This window comes from Hippocampus guttulatus, chromosome 3 (assembly GCF_054856545.1).
Source record: "Hippocampus guttulatus isolate MCC_2025c chromosome 3, RoL_Hgut_1.0, whole genome shotgun sequence".
NCBI classification, from domain to species: Eukaryota; Metazoa; Chordata; class Actinopteri; order Syngnathiformes; family Syngnathidae; genus Hippocampus; species Hippocampus guttulatus.
Window position 1 is genome coordinate 20,463,744 of NC_141263.1, and position 22,680 is coordinate 20,486,423.

General features: G+C 41.7%; 1 protein-coding gene across 2 annotated transcripts; it reads right to left on the reverse strand.

Moving 5' to 3' along the window:
- Window positions 1-403: 403 nt before the first annotated feature.
- loxl1 (lysyl oxidase-like 1) lies at window positions 404-19,360 on the reverse strand. 2 transcript variants are annotated; one of them, XM_086107411.1, is made up of 7 exons: window positions 18,146-19,360; window positions 12,774-12,882; window positions 11,654-11,791; window positions 5,886-6,042; window positions 4,921-5,016; window positions 4,733-4,848; window positions 404-2,404 (listed from the first exon to the last, which is right to left on the reverse strand). In XM_086107411.1, the coding sequence occupies exons 1-7, from the start codon at window positions 19,167-19,169 to the stop codon at window positions 2,398-2,400; spliced, it is 1,647 nt and encodes a 548-aa protein (XP_085963537.1). In that variant the 5' UTR covers window positions 19,170-19,360; the 3' UTR covers window positions 404-2,397. The 2 variants fall into 2 exon arrangements, with proteins under 2 accessions (XP_085963537.1, XP_085963538.1); XM_086107412.1 differs by lacking the exon at window positions 404-2,404 and having other exon boundaries at window positions 4,729-4,848.
- Between the last annotated feature and the right edge of the window lie 3,320 nt (window positions 19,361-22,680).

The following is a 22,680-nucleotide window of genomic DNA, read 5'->3' on the forward strand; positions in this document are numbered from 1 at the left end:
AACTATCCCCATGTGGAGGACATGTCATAGCCAGTTTTCCTCACCTCCCACCTGACTGGCACCCATTAACTCTGAGTTGGGAGCGGTCCATTTCGCTAAATACATGATGACAATTGATCTACTTGCTGTGCCGAGGGATCAAAAAGAATAAAATAAATACATGCCGGCGGCCTCTTTGTCTACATGACAATTCTAATCTTGTGAATTTTAATAAATGTACCTGGAATCCGATTATGCCCCCCCCCCCCCCGCCACCACCACCTCCACCAACCCCGCCCCCATAACTGTATTTTTTATTTATTTTTTGCATCCTGATTAAGTAACCCCAGCACGTGTATTCCGGTACTACCCAAGCCTGCCAGTGAGGCTCAGTTGGAGGTAAAGATGACTCCCTTCATCACAATTCTCAGTTTGTAGCATTTTATTTCACCCCATGACCGCACACAAATTCTGGCTACCCATAAAACACATGGATTGAACAAATGCAATCGTTACAACTTGATCAAAACCAACATTTAAGTCAGTCATGCATCAGTGGAATAGTTGCTTAATACATTCTTCTTCTTCAAAAAAAAAAAATAAGGCATTGATGACCATATGTGCCACGTGACCAGTGTTGGTAGTTGAAGAAGACAGTGTAAACGTCCAGCTTACAAACAACAGCCTTGTTTTCAGGAGAGTTTTCTTTTTAAAACACTGGAATGTGCACACCAGGCCAGTATGAAGAAACCATACACTACTCACAAATGTCCAACTGTTCAGTGTTCCTGTAGTTTTTGCACAACTTGCTGCATTCACACAGATATCCAGAGAGACCGGAAGAGTCACAGAAAGGTATAGAAGTGGACGACATAGTTGGAATTCTGGATCAAACACCTGTTGTGAATGCAAGTTGTGTGAAAAGTACTGAACCTGCGAGAATGTGTACAGTCATCTGCCTTGGTGGGTGCTGCTGCTTATTTTTCCAAATAGTGGCCGGGAGAGTTGGTTAACTCAGCTGCAGATACAGGAAGGTGTCTATTATGACTTCATTTGTATGTACATTGACACACACAAAATTGTAGAATTTACTGGAATGTTACTTGTCCCCACATCAAACTTAAGATAATTTGTAATACTGCAACGGGAACCTGTTTACAACATGCAACCCACTCCTCATACTGAACCTGTGAGAATATGTACAGGAATGAGCCTTGATAGGTGCTGCTGTTTTGGTAAGCAACAGATTTCGACTGACCTCTTTTGTGCACAAGGATTGATGTAACAAAAGATTGATTTCAAACACAAATTCTGAGTTTGGTGTTTAAAATATACCTTTTGGGACACAAGTCTTGGAACTTTTTTACCGATTGATTAAATGTGGCACGGCGCAGTTAGCGTGGAGGTCATTACTTGATGAAATACGGTAAAATGCATTTTTGAACGGTGGCGTCTATGAACTGAGCCAATCACAACGACTTCCCTATATTCCTAATGGGAAAAAGGGATTTTTAGATTGCGAGACGGCATCTAGTTGAGGACTTGGAAAGTAGGAAAAAGGAAAGGACAAATTGGTGTGTGGACTTTGAAGCATTAAAAAAAAGTATTGTCACCACGTTAGACAAAATGAGTACCACACAATTTCAATCCAGCCTGATCCACTTTAATAACCCCCCCAAACAAATAGATAATTCAGATCATTTAGAGAATTTCAATGGCACCATTCTTTTTTTTTTTTTTTGAATCATAGTTCAAACAGAAACTCTGCAGGAAGTGTGACCTGATGGCACACACCTATTAAAATGAATGCAGCATGCTTCCACAGATTCTGGAATCAAAATGCCAGGATGATATTAGTATGATGAGTCTCCTGGGATGTGGAAGTTGATTCATAGCTTAATAACATAACAGCAAATAAAAATGCCTTTTACGATATGGTCACTTGAAACAAGGGTGGGGGGGGGCTTTTTTAAATTTTTATATCTTTTTTTTAATGGCCCATTTCAATTCTCCAAGGGCCATGCTCAATGTATTGTCATTACAACACCTGATGCAAGCTAGCAATTATTATTTACATTGTGAGCTATATTTGCTGGCTTTTCTTTGCCCTACGTGATTTTATTAGTTTTTAGAATTTGCATGGCGTTGCCGATCAATTACTCTGGGGAGGGATGACGTATGTTGTCCAGGTAGGTTGCCCACCTCATCTTAAAATAACAACCAACTGAATCAGTGCCAAAAGCGGATCCCACTTCCGCCGCCATGAGGGGTCCCCCAAATCTGAGACAGCGCAAAAACAATAAAACAGCAAAAACAAACAAACAACTACAGCGAGCCGCCGAGTCCCATTCACATTCCAATCGAGGAGCAGTCAGGGCCACTCGAGAATGGTCGGTCGTTCGGTCTTCCAGTGCCTGATCAAGACCTGCAACGTAAGCAGCGTGTCGTGTTAATGTGGAGAACATCTATTCATTTCCAAAATGGGAACATATCGTTAAGTTTAGCGGACGATTTGAAAACAAAATCCCAAGCATGGAATGACATGACAGAAGTAGACTGAACAAAAACACTCTAAGGAGGGACCACCTGCAAGTCTTCCTTTTCCAACACATAAAGTGACATCATCTAGAATATTGCTTAAGGATTACACAGCAAGACGTGTTAATTTAATTCAACCCAGAGAGTGTCTGCTCCGTATGTGCCGCTGTTTTGGTTAGCAACACACAGTAGTTAATGCTTTGATATCCATATCATCAACAATGCCAGCCAATCGCAGGGTGCACAACCATCTGCACTCACACTCAGACCTAGGGACAATTTGGAGTGCTCAATCAGCCTGCCATGCATGTTTTTGGAATGTGGGAGGAAGCCGGAGTACCCGGAGAAAACCCAAGCAGGCCCGGGTAGAACATGCAAACTCCACACAGGGAGGCTGGAGCCGGGATCGAACCCACAACCTCTGCACTGTGAGGTCGACGTGCTAACAACAATATCTATACTTTTATATACAGTAACTTTGTATGTCTATAACTGTTGTTATATAGATATATAGATACAGCTATATAGATAGAGCTATGCAGATATACGATGCAGATATTGATAAATATATTTTATTTACTTATTTATAATGCTCCACACATCCACTTCTGCAGTTTTGACTAATTTCCATACAAAGTGACACTTTACTTCCACTTTTCCGTCATCAAAGACGGGAAATGCTTTTGCTAGCAAATTTCTAAGTTTGGCACTTTGTCCATCTTCTGTATTGCTAATCGAGCTCGCGAAAACTTCATCACCTCTGCATCTTTTCTTCGGGCTGGGAAAAGAACACGAAAAGTTTCCGAGGCCATTAATCTTAATTGAAGAGTAAGAACATAATTTGTTAAATCATCAAATAGTTTAGCTGGGGAAGCCATTAAGTCCACTAATAAGTCGTAAGTACTTTGATACACTTTGATGCTCTTCATTGAGCTGCCATAAAAAAAGTGCCATTTCTATACTGTGCTTCAGTGGAAGGTCGACATGATGTGAAACCTAATTTACAGTCCTGGCTCGCAGGACAAAACATTAGGTATACCTACACAAGCTGCGGAGATCTAATTTAAGTCAGGACGAAAGGATCCTCTTGAAATTGCTGCTTATTGTGCTTGCATCTTTATTGTTGTTATTCTGAGGCCAGACATATCACAGATAATATTGCAGTTGTGTTCATCCTGGTGAAAATTTACATCTCAAGCACAACCCCTCAAATTGGACTGTTTAAAAAAAAAGTATACCGTTATATATTTTCCTTCAAAGATAAACTTGTCCGAGATATTTTGTACGATTGCTCCCAAATCTCAATAACAGATACAAGACAAATGAAGCTGCTTGTTGGCGTATTCGGCATGTGGAATTAGATTAATTGTCATAATGCGCAAAACTCAAGTAATGAATAAGTCCACACTTGTGGGTGTTACTTTTTACACATTATTGACCATCCTAAAGTGCTGAAAATGGCTTGTGCTCTTTGAAAATGCAATGTTAATCATTGAACAAAAAGGCCATTTTGGGGGTCTGCTGAAAAGTGATTTTGGATGTACAACGGATCTGCCCGACACCAGCGATACACATAAACTCCAAATTCACTTAATATGAACTCTAATTTACCAGTAACATCGTTAATGTTATTGTACAAATAAAGGTCTTGCCCCTCATCAGTAGTTAACTAAATGAGCACCTTTTTTTTTACCTCCAGGAATAATTAGTCAACGTCTTGGTTCAAGACAATGACTATGTTTACATGCGGTCAATATTGGGGGTAAATTCCTGTTTCTGAAACATTTGGGGTAACCAGTTTACATGAGTGAGCAGACACAGTTTGTCCCATGTACACAGTAGTTGAGATCAACTGAACTTTCCCCATCTCAACGACATTGCACCGTTTCTGCTTGTGTTTTTGGGCGGGCTACATACAACACACCCCATATACTTCCTATACTCAAAAGACTAAGATTCAATGTGGATGGAGCACGTGCAGAACACAAACCAACGTCCCTTTCAATGGAGGTATTTTGATACATGTTTATCTGACCAAATATTCGGGTTAGAAAAGGAGTAACGCAAGGGTCTTATTCTGGGTTTTTAAATATCAGTGTATTTTGGTGTTTACATGGCCCTTAAAAATGCGAATCTTTGTGTTTTGAAAGGATTATCGACTGCATGTAAACATTCACTGGGTGAAGCGTGACTTTAAGATTTTTTTTTTACTTACTGCGCAAGCTGGCATTTGGTTGTCGTAACAAAGCGTCCCGTGTAGTGGATGTTACATCTGACCACATTGTTCGTAAAATCGGATTCCATCACCAGGAATTTGGGGTTGACCGTGAGCTAAAAACCAAAAGAGAAATGAGATTTGAATTAAAAAGAAAAAAAAATGTCAGAGTCCCACTCGGTTCTTACCTTCAGTATGTAGTTTCCAGGCTGGATATCGGTGATGTCGATCCATTGACAGTCAATATCGGCATTGTAAGTATCATAGCAACCTGGGCTCAGACCCTGAGCAAACGGAGACATCAAAGTCATTCATATGACAAATCGAATGATATTTCAACCTAACATTTTTTCTCACTAAATTACAATTTGATTCTCCCTAGCATCATGAGTAAAAATAACACACACACACACACACACACACACACACACACACACACACACACACACACACACACACACACACACACACACACACACACACACACGTTTGTGTTGAATAACTGGACAATTGAAACCAGTCATTTATGTAACTTGGGCAGGTGACTGAGTACAGTACATGCTTGATCAGTGGTTCTTAACCTTGTAAGAGGTACCAAACCCAACCAATTCCGATGCACGTTGACCAAACCCTTCATTCCAAATTCAAGACATTAAAAAAAAACACATTTATTAAAAAGAGAAAAAAGTAAGTAAAATTACATGGCCTAAGTATAGTTTTTTTTTTTTTAATTGTATGACGATAGTCACATGGTGACTACTGAGCGAACTAAATTTCCCGCAGCACTGATTGGACAAGCAATGTAATGTGATAATCTGCAGCCAGTGATGGCCAAGCGGGCGTGTCATAACTAATTGACATGTTGAGTCGGGTATGTCTTAACCTCCATGGCAGAGGCTCCGTCGAACCCCCGAGACCGCTTCACCGAACCCCTAAGTTTCGATCGAACCCAGGTTAAGAACCACTGTGCTAGATATATGGTGTTGATGCTTTGCTGATTGTGCTTTGTGTTGGTACAGAGCAAAGTAAAGTAATCGATCCGAATGGAATCCCAGGCCATGTTTTGAGTGCTTTGCCACCATTTTATGGCAATTACAAATCTTTTTGTTAGCGAGGCCTCAATTATTTGCGGTTTGCCGAACTGCCGCGTTACCTGAGTGTGAGAGGTGCACGCATAACGTTTAAGGTGTCCGAAGTCACAAGTGGTATCCTCCAGACAGAAACTGGCCTTGTGTCCTTCTGCCACTTTGCGACCTGAGGCGACCTCCAACAGGTCGTAGTGGCTGAACTCATCCATGCTGTGATAGTGCCTGCGGTGGGAAAAAGGCGAAAAAGAGCGGTTGCTAAGGAAGGAGGCAAACAAACAGTCATGTGAGCTCGAGTTCGGCTTGTTCTAGTGAAACTCTGTGACGTTTATGCAAATATTGTGAACTCATGTGTTAGTGTTTGCGTGTGTAATGCCGTGCCGTGCAAAAATTAACGGGAACTTTCAAAGCCAAGGTAGGTTAATTAAGGACAAATCAACATGTTACGTCCTTCGCAAAAGAAAATAAGCGTGTATGAGCGACACAAGACTTACATTATACGCATATTTGCACAGCTTTGGCAGATCAGCGGAGTCAGATCAACAGAGCACGTGGTGACCACGCACCCTCTGAACCGAACAAAATTTGGATTCTTGAAATCCCAGTCATCATGTATTATACCTCATTCCGCGACTTGGGTTTGCGTTTTGCAAGATTATCCATTTTTAGGGGTGCTTGTCATCATTTGAGTAGCTGCTGAGCTCCGGCCTATCCCAGCTTAGTTTGCGGCGGGGCGGACAATACCCTGTAATGGGTGTTTAACACATAGAACCATTCACACTCACATTCACAACCACGGACAAGTTGGAGGCTTCAATGAACCTGACACGTCCAGTCATTTTGGGGGGAAATGCGTGAGGAAGCCAGCATATGCGGAGTAAACCCACAATAGCTCAGGAGCGTGCAAACTCCACAGAGAAGCCGAGAGTTGAACTCAGAACCTCTAAACTGTGAGGCCGGCTAACTACTATTTCACTTTGACGGATTAAAGGTTTCATATCATGACACTTCAGAGGCCTTCATCGTGTATCCAATGCCCAAGGCGCCTTCACAATTGACATTTGTGTGAGTGAGCTAAACACTCCCATTAAACTTCCATACAAAAGACATCATGGGGACATTCTGTGTGTTTCAATAAACACGATGCATATTAAAATGGAAGTTTATTTCCAACTGCCATCATAATGGTGAGGTAAGCGCTAAGGACTCTTGAAGTCACACCAATTGAGCTTGTGCAAACATTGCTTGATTATTTTTATTATTATATTGCATGTTGCAACATTTTTTTATGGGGACGGTGGTTAATATACGCCAACAACAACTTGGAAAGCAGGTCGGAGTCAGTGGGGTGAACATTTCAACACTCGGTCTTTCCAGTGGTGACCACTTACGTCCCTTGCTATCAATGCATTACATGACATTCAAATGTATGTGTTTCATTGTTGTTACATTTCTGGATTCCCTGTGCTGAGCAACAATCATTGATAGCATGTTAGATATTAAATACAATTTTTGTATAATGCGTGTGTTCATGTATGAAGCTTGGAAAAAAATATGGGAATGGAAAAGAGATTTGCCCGAAAGATGGTCCCCATATGATTCTAGGATCCACTCCCCGACTACATATTAGCTCTGGAGAAAGCAAAGGAGGGACACAGAGGAGATTTAATATACAACGCATTCAAGCCCTGATTGTTAGTCATGAGGCTGTTTTCCAGTGGCGAGTCCCAGCTCGGAGGTTGCGTTGACTATTTTATCCTAACTATTGATCTGACACTCCACGGAGCATAAGCAGGATTTGAAGACAAACTGTACGTACCGGCGGCCATGGACTCTAATTGTCACATAGCCGTAGGACACAAGATGCTCGGTGGAAGAAAATATATTCAAACAACACTGCGGAAGAAAATGTGCTTTTTTTTCCTCCTGGGCTCCCCCTCCCATGACAAAATACAACAGCAATGGCACTTTAAATAATTTTCAATGACTTACATTGCCTTCAAAAAGCAATAGGATAGTGAGGTCAATTTACATTTGATAGAGAGAGAAAACATTTGGGGTTTGTTGCTTGTTGTCCCGTGACAATGGTTAAAAAAAATAGTGTTGCAAGTTGACTTCATGTTCAGATTTCAGCTTTTGCCCGTGGAGACGACATTTACTGTCGACTAGTAGAGGTGCAACCGATGTGGAAAAATAAAACAAAACAAAACATTGTCTAAAGATGAAAAATAGCCAACTGTAAAGCTGAGCGAAAAAACATTTTGAGCACAGAACCTAAAATTAAAAGTAGCAGCAACAGCAGAAGGCAATAAGCACAGATGCTACACCTAAGTATGCAAACTTGTGAGCAAAATGAAGGCCAGTCTGGAATTTGCCAAAAAGTGCAGAAACGAACTTCCAAAGTTCCTTGAGAAGGTGTTATGGACTGATGAGAAAAAGATAAACCAAAGGAAGGGGAGGGGGAGGGGGGGAGAGCTAAAAGCTTTCTGCTCATGATCCCCAACATACAAGCTAATCTTTGGAACTCAGTGGCTTGCTTGGCTCCTTCTGGGAATGCGCTCACTAATCTTCATTGATGATGTAACACATCAAGGCAGCAGCAAAAATGAACTCAGACGTCTGCAGAAACATTTTGTCGGCCAATTTAAAGAAAGATTAGCCGCCAAGTGTTCATCAGGGGCAAGAAATGGATTCTTTGAGGCTAGCCAAGTCAATCTCCAGAGTTAAACACCATAGAGCCCTTATCTTTTATTTTATTTTTCTAGCTAAAGGGGGACTAAATGGAGTGAATCCCGAAAACAAATAACTGAAAGTGGCTGCCGCGAAAGCATGAAAAGGCATCACAAGAATTGTGAGATGGTCAGTGACATCACAGGTCACATATAGTCCAGTTAAGAGCTGCACTGAACTGTGATGTCTTGTTCACTTTCATTTGTTCCAGTACTTTTGCCCACTCCAAAAAAATTATTTCCACAACAGCAAATTGTGTGTCACACGCAGCTGTGTACCCGGGGAATAAAATATTAACCATTATTCTTATATTGGTGTTTTGATTTCTAATCCAAATGTCAACAGCGACTATAAAATAATTGGCTTCAGTGTTCTGATACATTTGGAAGACGGTGTAACTCTGTTGGCCGGTGTTTATGCAAAAAATGCAATCTGTGTCCTGGCTGGTCCTCTCATATTATAAGGCACGAAAAGTCGGGGATAAAGATTGACCTAGCAAGTACAGAAATGCCATTCTCCGGATTCTAAACCAGTGTTGTCATCAAATGACTTTTAAGACGTGATTTTATGCTTTTTGTTTTGCTGTTGTTGTTGTTTTGCTGCTTTAAATTGGAAAAAAAAAGGTGAATCAATGTTAGGGCTGTCAATATTGAATATTTATAGAATTGATTCCTTGATCGTTTAATTGGATGACATTTTATTTTGCATATAAGTGTACAACGTTTTTTTTTCATAATTACTGTACTGTCAATCAATATCACACAAGAGGGATTGATGTTGCACTCACCAACCCTTTTAATGGATTCAGTTACTGGTTTGCTCATGGTTTTCCAAAATAAAAGCAGATGTTTGCGAAGGTCTTATTTTGATTAAACACAAAAATAATCAGTGTGCTTTTATGAAGTTCAACATAGACTGAAATCAGAGGATCTGGAAAATTTTAAGCTCAACAATGACTCTAAACCAGGGGTGGGCAAACTTTTTGGCTCAGGGGGCCGCATTGACTTTTAAAATTTGACAGAAGGGCCAGGTTAGCACGAGCTATGGTACATTAAAAAAAACTGCATTTGTTGACAGTCCATATCAAACATCAACAGAACAAAAGCATGAACGTACTGTATTAATATACTTTTTTAAAATGACGACAGTGTTGTTGATAACCTATTTTAGCCTGTGCATTTCTGCAGATGGGTTGTGATCAGACCAGTAGAAGTAGAGCGATACAGAGGTCCTAGGTGGTCGAAAAGATCCCACCCCCACTCCCTGTGTTCTGCAACTTCAAGTCAATGCGCCACCTGGCGGTGAAATGCCTGTCATTACAAGTCCAATTGAAATGAATGCAATCATTCACATCGAACCTTAATTGTAGACCGACCTTCGGCGGGCTGGATTAAAAAGACCAACGGGCCGGATTCGGCCCGCGGGCCATAGTTTGCCCACCTTTGCTCTAAACGATCATTTTAATATTAGCATAGTTGAATAATTTGATCATTTGCACACCTCCAAATTGATTATATGTAATACAGAGCAGGCTTGAAGGGTGTAATTACCTCAAATGTGAAGAAATTATTCATTGGGTGCTGGAGTAGTTTCCCAATTGCGACGTATTTGCTCATTTACAAGACAAAAAAAATCCACACACGTTTCCATGGAACGGAAAAAAAAAGATCATATACCGGTACTTTTCTCCAAATTTATCTATGCTTGGACCGGCGGCTAGGGAATACGGATGTAAAGCACAATAGTTAGCACATCTCAGGTCACCATGGCAACTACAGAAACACTTTTCGCCATAGTACCCGGCGCAGTCATTGAAATTACTTTAAACTGTTGTTTTGAACAGGAAATTGTTTTGTTTTGGTTTGGCTTTGCTGTAATGTAAGAAGAATGCACCCATCCGCCAACACCCATTCTCTATAGAGAGCATACATGCTCATTTAAAAAAAAATAAAGAAACAGCATTCGCTCAGTGATGCCACGTTGAACCAGCTGCGTGAGAATAAAGTTCTCATCTGGAGATCTGATTGAATCGAAATGTAGGCCAGCAGAGTTTATAGTAAGAAAATGTGAAAGAGATTCCTTTCATAAGCAAACACCATGCCCCAGTAACCCATATTCCGGACGTGGCACTCGAGCAGCTATGTGATCGGGTGTCACGGATTGACAGAAAAAAAAAAAATCTCCCAAAAAGATTGATTTGTCAACTCAGTCAGTGGAATGATTGCCCTGGCTTGCTGCCTCCTGGGAGCTGCCGCCACCATGTGTCAACGTCGATTGACAAATATAAGAAAAAAAAACAACAACACTGCCAATCTCCTAAAATGCTGCTTGCATTCTTCCTCGTTCGGGCAGTCTTGGCAAGACCGTCGATGTGGAATATATCGTCATAAAAATGAGAGCAATAACACTCCCCTCCCAACCGAATTCACATGGAATTCCTGAGTGACATTCAATTTGTTTCATCGGGGGCCTCGACGAGCCAAGTCAAACATTTCCATGGAGGGAGCGAGGGACGCCAGTAATATGTCTTTATAGAACATGGCGTACAGGAATCTGCCTTTGTGTTCTCGCTCGGGATTTGTAAGGGACTCACCTAGACGTCTTTTCAACAGAAGAATTCTTTTGATGGTGAGCCAACTCTAAGTTGATGGAGGTAACCAGGGTCTAAGTAACATGGACACCACATTTATTTTGTGGGGGTGGCAGGGGGGTATAGCACTCTTGATGACCAAAGCCTTGAGATACGAATGACCCGACATCCGAGATATGAGCCGTCAAATCTAACTTTTAGGGATTGCCTCATATAGCCTTTCCACCAGATGGCGCTATTTGTGTGATTTTATGTTGATAGTTTATATTCATTACAGAGTTGTGGCTATATCACAAGCCTTTGTGCGGTACGTGATGCCATATTAAGATATCCTTTATTTGTCCCACACTGGGGAAATTTACAGCCTACAGCAGCAAGAATGTGGTGAAATCAGTGAAATCATATGATTTCATGTGAGGTGCAACATGATTTCTTTTTGTTGTTGCTGTCTTTTAATAACTGTCGGTTGAACATAGGACAGCCATAAAAGAATTCAGAAGACGAAGAAGTGCTTACTGATGGCAACTGTGCCATTCCCAGGTATGGTGTGGTCTGTTCGGCATGAAGTCAGCGGTGCCCTTGTTCTTCACCCTCTGCGGGAATCGCAGCAGTACTCGGACGTCATAGTCGGTGGTCTCCGGTGCGTACGCAGAGCTGATGGATGAACAGATAAAGCAAAAAGGAGAAAAAGTAGCTTGTTTGTTTCTCATAGCCAGACTTGGAAAGCTTCACCGAGCTGGTAAATAATTCATCCGGCGGGTTACATGTATCTCATCGCGTGTTGAGAGGCAAGCCAGTACGATGATATACACTCTTGTTACAGGATTTACTTTGGTGCGAAATAAAACGAAGCGCCACCTCAACCGCGGAAGATCCAAGCCATTCATCTTGCGGCACTTGTTTCATCAGCAGTGAACGGCAAATTAGGCCTGCCCATCTGGCGGTGATTGCCGCAAACTCAGACAGGATATGAAAGGGCTTTGAGGGATGGCTAGGTGCTGATCTTCATGTCGTCATCGCAGTGGTGTCCTCAGAGGCGAGTCGGGCAAAAGGCCGGGGGACACCCTGAACTGGTCGCCAGCCAGTCGCAGGGCACACAGATGAACAACCATTCGCGCTCACAATCACATCAAGGGACCATTTCGAATGTTCCATTAACTTATGATGGTCCACCCAATTTAGTGTCGATTTGACAAAATGCTTGATCTGGTCTAAGATGTGGTGTTGATTTTGTGTAAAGCGAAAAATCAGCGGAAAGTAGGCCAATCAAGTTTATAATCATTTCTAATTTGTTTTGGCTTTGCTGTCTTATTAAAGGTCATCTGTGTATTAAAAATAAATGTCAGCATGTGAGGCCTGAATGATCGTTGAGCATTTTTTCTTAGGACTCACACCGGAAAATTATTTAAACCACTCAATCTGATGATCTAACAAATAAATAAACATAAGCAAATTCTCATTTTAAATGGTAAATTAACAACTATTCGTTTCTGATACTTTGAAAACCCCAAATAAGCACCAATACAGCAGATGGGAGGGATGAACTTACATTAACAACAAGGCAAGATGGAGTAGCTTGTTTCAAATTAGATCTGCACTAACAAAAGTAGAAAAATGAAAATGCATTCAGTTTTACCTCGAAAGGCATTTTTCCTCAGCAGCGCAGCGCAAGGAATACATGCGAGCCCTCTGAATGTACGTCGAAGCCTGGACATAGTTGGCATCTGGAACTAGGTCAGGTAACCCTAATGAATGAAGAAAAAAAAATCAAATATAAAGATTGGTAAATATTCAGGAACCAAACAATCAAGGATGTCATGTTTCAGAAGATTGTGTAAAGAGAAACACACGGTTGTAAACGGGCCCCACTTGACATCATGAATTTTCTCATTTATACCAGTATTTAAAGTGCAGTTGTTCTACCTCGTGGCGAGGTAGGAAAATGAAACTTTCATCAACAAGTTGAGAATAAAATAAAAACAAACAAAAAAGAAACCAATCACCAAAATTGAATAATCTCAAACACTTTTACAAATGCAGCAAATTTTAACCTAATACACATAGTGTACTGTGGGGGGGAAAAAAAAAATCTCCAATAGAACGAGGCAAACAGCTCATGAATAGCTGTCCCTGTCCGAACAAGTCGGATTGTGTTCAACTTTGGAGGTTCAAAACGTTTCACATCGGTCACCTTGTACAGTTGTAAGATAGATAGAATGTTAAAACGTTTCCGTTACACTATAAGGCAGTTCGGCGCATAAAGTGCACCTTTGGTGAATGGCCTATTTTAAAACGGTTTTCGTAAATGGGGCACACCGCATTATAAGGCACATATAATAGAAGCTACAATAGTGGCTGTGGTTCTGTTATACATCCACTAGATGGAGCTACACTAAGGGGACTACAATACAATACAATACAGCTTTATTTATATAGAGCTTTCACAACCGCTGCAGCTGTAACAAAGCACTTTACAGAACATTTAAAATACAATGTCAAAGAAATCAGACTATTGATCCACATATAAGGCACATCGGATTATAAGGCGCACCGCCGGTTTTGAGAAAATATAATGCTTTTATATTAGTTTTTATATGCTCTGTAACACACTCCCCGCTGACCTTCGTAACATAGACTCATTAACACATTTCACATCCAACCTCAAAACATATCTCTATTTTGTTTTATTTTATCTTATTTTATTTGATGTTGTTTTTAAAATGTTATTTTTTGTGTTTTTAACTGCTTGTTGTAAGGTGTCCTTGAGTGCCCACAAATAAAATGTATTATTATTATTATTATTATTTTAGCGCGCCTTATAATGCGGAAAATACGATACTATGAAAGTTACCTGTGGCATTAATAAATATTTTGTCAATGGTTACAGTTTGGCTCTTGAACAAATTCATTCAAATTCCATTACTTTTGATGGGAAAATTGTTTTTAGATCTGCTCAAATTGCAAATCAAGCTTCTAATAATAGATTGTGTCTCAATTTAGAGAAGACATCAGTGTCTACTGTGACAAGCTATCTGACATGGATCATCTTTTCCAATCTTTCTACAATCCAGCCCTTTCTGGCCCCGTCATATATTTGTCATCAATTTTTAATTCCGTGGCATTTATGAAAGCGCTGATGGAAGACACGAGGGGCAACAGCAACGGGGTCGGCAGTTCAAGACCGGGTCGCGGTGCAGAGAGCCTTTGGCAGCTAATTACCGTACATTCCAGATGATTATCACGCTATTCTAATGAGATGCTCCATAGGCCTTTCCAGACCACGGGTGAGTTTGGGGTGACTGAGCCAAAGGGTCGCATCGTGTGTATAAATATGTGTTTGTAAAATTGTCCCAAAAGAGGACATAACGCACACTAAGCCTCTAACTAAATGTAACTTATTCCGAATATACTCATATGAATATCAGCACGATGGCTTATGCAGATGCTGTTATGCTGCCTCAGCTAATGTGATGTGATCTTCCCTGATGCTCGTTTTATTATGAATCTACCACTCGAGGTTAACTTTTAATGAAGTTTGTGTAGGTTGATGAATTCTATCTTCGGGGGGATCGAGCTCTACTTGGAAACATGTCAGTTGGTTTCCTGGAAGGCTGATTGACATTCAGCGTAAGTTTGTCAGACCTTACTCAAGGGGTGTGGGAGAAGAATGAACATGTCGAAGAAAAAACTTTTTTTTTGTTTTGGTTTAAAGTGGGCTACTGACAAGTCTCTGTGAATGTTACAACAGCAAACTTTGATTTGTTTGTCTAACCGAAACTACAGAGGAGAATAACTGTCTCCTGTAATTCCGAATAAAAGGAGACTAAAATTGACATTAGTCACGGTTACTCTGTGATTTAACACACTTTTCAAGAAAAACAGGACTTTATGAGGTTAGGTCAAACAAGACTGTTTTTTGGAGGGAGAGGGGGCTTTCAGACTACTATGTAGCAGTAGAACAATTCGCGGAACAGTTAGCTGACACAGACAAGCAGATGCAAAGAAAGGAGGTCTGCTGCCTCTGCATCGGCATCTCTGGTGAGTACGAGGTGATTTTTATGTTAATAAGTATTGACGGGGGCATTATTTCATGTTGTGTGTTATTAAGAGGTGGATGCGGTCACGTAAATACCCACTGAAGGCACAAGTCCGAAACTCACTGCTCGCCACTGGTATTGCAATGGCACGCTTGAAACCACAGCTAACCAGGTACAAGAAATAGTACCTCATAGTCACGGACTTTTCCAATGGAAGAGTTCAAATTAATATTCACTAGATAGGTGCCATGTGGCTGCGAAGGAGCAAAACTTGAAACCCAAAACCCTAATAGCTAACATAAGGAGGGTTCTCTATTCAAAGACTAAATATGTATCGGGGAAAAAAAACGAATGCGGCAACTTTCAATGCTGAAGTACAGGACATCAAGTGAAAACTGTCTATATGGCAGGATACAAAATTTTAGCACGTCATCCATTATCATTTCGAATAGTACCTCACTACAGGCCAAGATGTAAATCCTATTGATGTGTGTTGTTTGTTTATGTGTGCCCTGCGATTGGCTGGCAAAAAGTTCAGGGTGTGCCTCGCCAACTGGGATAGGCTCCAGCACACCCGTGACCTTTGTGACGACAAGCGGTTTGGATCAGGGATGACTGACTTTGTTTCCATGTCAGCATTTTGTCATTTTGCATTTGTCTTCAAATTTCACAACCAGACATGATGTAAACTCCTCAGTGAGCCAACATTGTACTTTGTCCAAGTTGTGCCAACTATCCATCAATTTTTATACATATTGTATTTTAAAGTATGTCTTTAAAATACATTTTCATTTGGAATAGTACTTCACTCCTGGGCATGTAATGTCTTCATCAAGTTTTATCAATTCTTATTTTAAGTACAACCCAACTACTAGACATGATCGATCCACCTGTGTTCTTTTTTTGCTGGTCAGGTTGCAAATTTTAGCATGTTAGCTTTTGCCATCCACCCATCAATCTCTTCTCTGCATACCACTTATCCAGCACATACCACACACACACAGGACACATGGAAACAAACAACCATTCACCCTCACATTCACACCTCCAGACACATTTTTCAATGAACCTAACATGCATGTTTTTGGAATGCGGCAAAGCCGTGCAAGCAAGGGAAGAACAGACAAACTACACACAGGCATGCTTTGTGTTGTGAACTTCACAACAAGCAGCAGTATGGTGACGAATTCTTCAGAAAAGTCCATATGGGCTCAGCTTGCAAACACCACATGACCAAACCCACCAAAACAGGTAAGCCGTGATCGATGTCAACTGAGACCTCATCTGTGACGCTGTGTAACGTTTCACTGGTGAGTCAGATTTGGAATCGCAGTGGGCAAAGATCGGCCACTCGCGAAAACTAGTGACAGGACGCTGCACACTGCACGACATTTCGGTCAGGTTTAGCTGCAATGCTTGGTGCACAGCGGTCCTTAGACAGTCTGCTCTCGTGTATCATTAGTCGTCGTCTTCTGTACTATCATGCTTTCGCTAATGAGCCAAATAACTTAGAATGTTTCCAGCAGCCTGAATGAACTAATCAGTGCCAATTATTGACTCATTTTTCTTTGTCATGATGGCCAGCATCTTTGTTTATGGATATTTGAGGAAGGAAGAATCAGCCCGAATCACAGTGAATTGCAAGGCGTGTACTTGTTTTTAAACAAACAACCACGTTGCCAACTTTGATCATGAATTTGAGCCTAAAATGAAAACAGAGGTTTGAAATGAGATGGGAGAAAATGATAAAATATCACATCGCTATATCTTGTTCAATTGTCAGATTCAACTGTATCAGATGAACACCACATTAAATAACCCACACCCAACAACAAAACAACTATTGTTGATTTTTTTTTGTTTCAAAGCAAAACATTTCGGGGAGATGTACAGTATAAGATTGAATGAAATTTTGAGAGAAACACCTTTTTGCCACCAACGCCACAAAAACAGTTCAACAGTCAGCACTATAACAGCTTTATTGTTTTCCGCAAAGCAGCAATTACGAGTCTAACTCTTCTGTTGCTCGCCTAACCTAACATTCTGGGCCATAGTGACGACTGACCTTGCTAAGACATCTGTATGCAGGATGTCATTTCGCGCTGTGAGCCTGTTGGGTGCTGAATGAATGAAGCTTTTGCGACGGATGAGGGGAGATGAGGGAAACAAAACCTGTAATGCAATGTAACGGCCCACCGTGTTAGACACATGAGAAATCTCATGCCATACATGCCTATGCTCAAGGGGTCGGTCGAAAAAACAGGTTTATCTTACGCCGTAAGTAGTACTATTTGTTTTACACATTAGGCCTCTTTTAGCTCTGAAGACTCTTGCAGGGACTTTCCATATCACCCTTCCTTATGGGGAGTGGTCATTTTCTGTATAAACCACCCCCTTTCATCCCAACCCACGGCTCTTGAACCTTGTTTACTCTCTCTTGTCCCCAAGCGCAGGAGGGAGCCCCACCTCTCATCAGACGCAATGAGGTCACCATCGCCGTGACTAAACTGCACGTGAAGCACACAGAGCACCCCCTCACATGCAAACAGTGCTTCTTGTGTGCTGGGCTTTCTTTAAAAAGGGGTGGGGGGGAATGGCACAAGCAGTAGAAGATGGATTTACCCCCCCCCCCCCCCCCCATAAAAAAATGAAACAACTCTTACGAAGATTGCTTAAGACATCTGATAAACATGCCAGAAAAAGATGATTGTATATTTAAGAAGGTGGCGAGAGCGAGTGCTCAACTTTTGCATCATTCAAATTCCTACAAGGAATTGCGATGAGAAAGGCAAAAATCCCCTCAGTGGCTGCAAGTGAAGTATTAGTCTGTCAGACTCTGACAGATTTAAAGAACTTCAGTCTTCTTCAAGCCCCTAACCCTCTCTGGAGAGCCAACTTCCAGAACAAAATGTTTGTATTTGTCATTTTTGAAAACTATTTCAGACTTTTAAAAAAGTGGAGGTTATATTACCTCTTTGCTCTTGTTGGTATATGCTCCCAACATTGGTTTGCTCAATGGCAGAGTTTGGAGAGTTTCTGCCGGGCAGGACAGGCTGCAGGAAGGGAGGCTGCGGTCTTGCGAATGGTGGGAACTGCTCATACTGAGGACTCCGTACCGGTGCCTCGCCGGCCTGTCCTGGCTGGTCCACTCTGCTTTCAGGGATTGAGGCGGCAGGGTCCTCGTTGTATAGACTGTGGGTGTATCTGCGGTCCAGGCCATCTGAGAATGGTGGCTGGACGGGCTGGGTGGCCTGTGGGGGCGGCGCAGGATTGGTTCCATAGCTGTAAGACTGGTAGAAATGGTAACTGTCATCTGTGAAATCAGGTTGCGAGCCAGGCGGTACCGGGCCTACACCGTACACCCCTCCGGTGTACCCCTGTCCACCGGCGTACGATCCACCAACGTAACCCCCTCCGGGAACTGACTGAAAGGGCGGCTCGTAATTCCTGTACGGCCCCTCCGCATAACTGGGCTCAAACGGCACAGGTGGGTAGAAGGGTTGCTGAGGAACGGGATACTGAGGGTAGGAGGGAATGCTGTAAGGTGATGAAGGATAGGAAGAAGAGGAGCCTGTGGATTGTCTGACCCTGGTGCTGGAGGAACCCTGGAAAGGTACCCCACCTGTGGAGCCTGACGTTTGTCTCCAGTTATCAGGCACTTGCCCAAAACCGAAAGGATGCCTGGCTTGTCCGCGGATAGTCTCAGAGGATCCTTGTGAAGGCGCTTGTCTGCGGACGTTGCCACCTTGAGATCTACGGGACGACTGAGGGCGGGTGTCGGCAACCACTATTTGGTGATCTTGGTCCTGCGTGCCGCTCCCGGCAGGAACATATTCGGACCCGCTGTTGAGCAGGCTGAACCTGCGACCATTGTTCTCCCACTGGATCACCTGCCGCCACGGGATGGCTGAGACGTCCTGCCTGGAGGTCCGACTCTGACTCTGGGCCTGCCCCGATCCCGCCAGGACAAATACTAAACAAACAACAGGCAGCATTGTGACTTCAGACTCAAAACACCTATAGCGCCGTCAAAAAAACATGAGTGTCCTGGTTCCTAGGGTTGGTCTGTCGATGGTGTTGAAGTGATGCAGGTCTTCTGCTCAGGCACATCTGCAGGTCTTCTTGTGTGACAAGCGAGAAGAAGGTGAAAGTCGTGGTGGTCTGTCCAACGTCAGACGTTACTGCCTGCCTGCTGCACCGCTGCAAGTTTCTATTTGCCTGATTGCTTACAATGAGCTGTGAAAAAAATCTCAAAGGTTTTTTTTTTCCTCTTCTCTTTTTTTAAGGAGAGGTCCCACATGGCCCTAGTGCTAGTGATGTTTCCTGGCCTGCAGCAGGCCAGCCCTCCGTGAGGCCTCCAGAATCAACATTACCATCTGTAAAGGCATGTACAGTAAAATACACCTCACTTCTCACAATGTCTTGGACTCTTCACATTGGGTCACGTAGACAAATATATAGGCTACACATATGCGAGCAACAGGTGTTTATACGGCTGCTATGACACTGTCACTTTACCTTTTAAACTTAGACCAAAATAATGACGAGCAGATGTTGGGCTTTAATTGGTAACAGTGAGCATTCAGTCATAGAGAGCGGGTATACTTACACAATGAACACATGGTTGGAACACGTTGCTAAGGGAAAGGAAACACGCTGTGAGTCCCTTGGAGTCATACACTTGCAGGAAAATCTAGAAAATGCAATTTACTCAGAAGGGGCCTCAAAGTGCCGTACCTGGGTAGCGTGACATCAACATGTCACACATTTTGAAACATCAAACTCAAATATATGTTTCCTTGAACTGAGTTTGTTCTATTAAAAAGGAAATATGTGTTTAAAATTCACCTCTGGCTTGCACACATTACCTTAGCACCAGAGATAATCGTTGGAGTACACAATTATTAGTAAATGTACACATTTTCTTCATCTCTTACTTCTCCTCCTTTTACAGGAGTGTCAAACTCATTTTTGTTGCGGGCCACACTGTAGTTACCATTTCCCTTGGAGGGGTGTTAAGACTGTGAAACCATCAAGTCAAAACAATGGTTTCTTTAACTATGTAAGTTACTGTAGTGGGGGTGGGGGGGGGGGGGGGTTGGTAACAAGAAAATGCTGACAATATCTCTGTTATTTATTACATTTTGGTATAGATTTTAGGAAGCATCATGGAAATTGACGTGTTTGATTTGCTTTCACAGGCCACATTAAATAATGTGGCGGGCCAGATTTGGCCCCCGGGCCTTGAGTTTGACACATTTAACTTGCCCACTAGCATTCAGAGTGAGGCACAGCATAACTGAATTAACTTGTGTTACAGGCTACAGTTAACTGAAAAGTGTGCCACCGAGACATTTTATTTCAAAACCACAACATTGCAAATCTAACAGTAAAATAGAAAAATAGAAGTATTATTGTTATTATTGTTGTCGAGGAACCCTGTTATAGTTGGAAGTGTGTTTTCTCTTCTCCCATGTCCTGACAGACACAGCCACACAAACACTACCACTTTTTCTCCTCCCCTCAATAGCCCCGATCAAAACATACACAAGTGCACACGCACACAAAAAGACCCCCTGATCCTGTGTGCCCAGACACGGTTCAGCCCTATCGAACTGGTGCTGCATGCACTCCGAACCTTCATTTGCACAAATGTTCAGAGAGGAGTCATTTGACGACTTATTCACATGGGATCGGAAACATGCTGAAGTCCACACAGGCATGACCCCCCCCCCCCCCCCGCTCCATCCTGCATTCTGTTATCAAAGTCAGCAGTTTAGAAGGTGTTTTCCTTGGAAGCCACAGGACACACAGCAATGTCACATAGCCAAGGAAGGACAACATTCCCTTTGTGTCCTATGAAAACGCAACTCTTTTAATGCAAATTTGCTCAAGGAAAAAAAATGCAAAGTCAGATTTTTTTTTTCTGAACAGTTCAATTGTTTTCAATTACACATTTTTTACATTGTACAAGCAATATCTGGACTTTTCAAAAGAAAATACTTAAAAAGTAAAGTACTTTTTATACCTTTATCCAACATCAATGGGGGCGGGGGGGTGCCCAGTCGCAGTTTGTGACTGAAGTTATCATTGCAGTAGCGAGGAACCTTTGTCGGAAACAGTTAAAAGTTGTGAAATTTTGTGGCAACAGGTGTCTCCATCTAGTGGAGCAATTTGAAAGGTCATGCACCATTTAGTTTTGTATTCAAGCCATTACCCAACGTTAACTCTTCAAGGGCAACCGTTTTCAAAAAAGAGAACATCTTGAGTGCGGGCCAATTTAGAGCAATGCTCCAAAACATTCTGTTTTATGACTAGAAACAAAGAAACTAGCAATTGAAAGATGAGACTATTATTTCATCACAACTAAAATGTTTCTTTATTCCGTTTTCAGCAATCAGCAGAAAAACATCTGTTGGTTTCAACTACTAAGACACGTAAACTAAGCTTCTTGTGAAAACATTCTATACACAACAGTGACTGTGATGCTAATAATTTTTGCTTTAGTGATGCCTCAAACGTATGGTCTTTTTTTTCATATAAGATACCACCAACAATGAAAATGTGCTTTTGATGGTATTTATAAAGAATCACAAGTCTAACAATTTCACATTTGACAGTCATATTATTTATATGGTATTTAGTAATAGAGGTATTTAGTAGTGTGTGTGCACGTGTGTGTGTGTGCCATGCATGAGTGTGTGCATGTGTGTGTGTGTGTGTGTGTATGTGCATACATTATGACATCACTTCTACTTCAAAATTTAAATAATCTCAGTCATCAATCCAGCAATAGCTGCGTGGAACGTTTGCATTGCCAATGGTCCACCATGTTTTTGGAGTTTAGACATTGGTGTGGCATGGTGATCTGATCCTAAGAGATCCAACGCTGTCATCTGCTGGCCATAGTTAATTTAGTTATTACGGTATTTGTTTTTTCTGCTCAATGATCAACCCTTTTCTCCGCCTATTGCCATAAAAAAACATGGTTGTCATAAAATGAATGCCGTTGGTGGCACTCCTCATTAGGATTCCTGTTGACGGCAAGATTTAATAATGACACGTTTATCGTTTCAGTAGCAAGGCACTCTTGCGGTAAGGGTGTGAACTGTTGTTGCATGCTTTGAAAGGGGAAAAAAGTTGGAGCAGCTGGGCATGAAAGACACCACTCCCACAACGGACACACACTTTGTAATACAAACCATTAACCATTATCAAAAGCAACACACTGCCCAAACTGCTATTAAGGTTATCATTTCAGAAGCAGAAAAGCATCAAAGACGTGAAATGTTGGGATTTTCAATTGGACTTTTATTGTTAGTTTTTGTGTTGCTTTAATATTTTAGGCGAATTGAATAAAATAAAGAACGGACTAGCGCAACGTGGCAATAGGATCTCTTCAGGGTTGAAAATGTAGCCATCTAATACATCCGTTTTTATTGCCTGTTTGAGCAATACAACAAAAAAAACTTTCAAATCATCACAGTGGTCACGTTGTGTAATTAT

Coding starts and splice junctions, on each gene's coding strand:
- loxl1 (XM_086107411.1), bottom strand. CDS start 19,169: ATGCTGCCTGTTGTTTGTTTAGTATTTGTCCTGGCGGGATCGGGGCAG. Junction 11,792..12,773: donor GAGGAAAAATGCCTTTCGAG/GTAAAACTGAAT, acceptor TTCATCCATCAG/CTCTGCGTACGCACCGGAGA. Junction 4,849..4,920: donor CTGGAAACTACATACTGAAG/GTAAGAACCGAG, acceptor TTTGGTTTTTAG/CTCACGGTCAACCCCAAATT.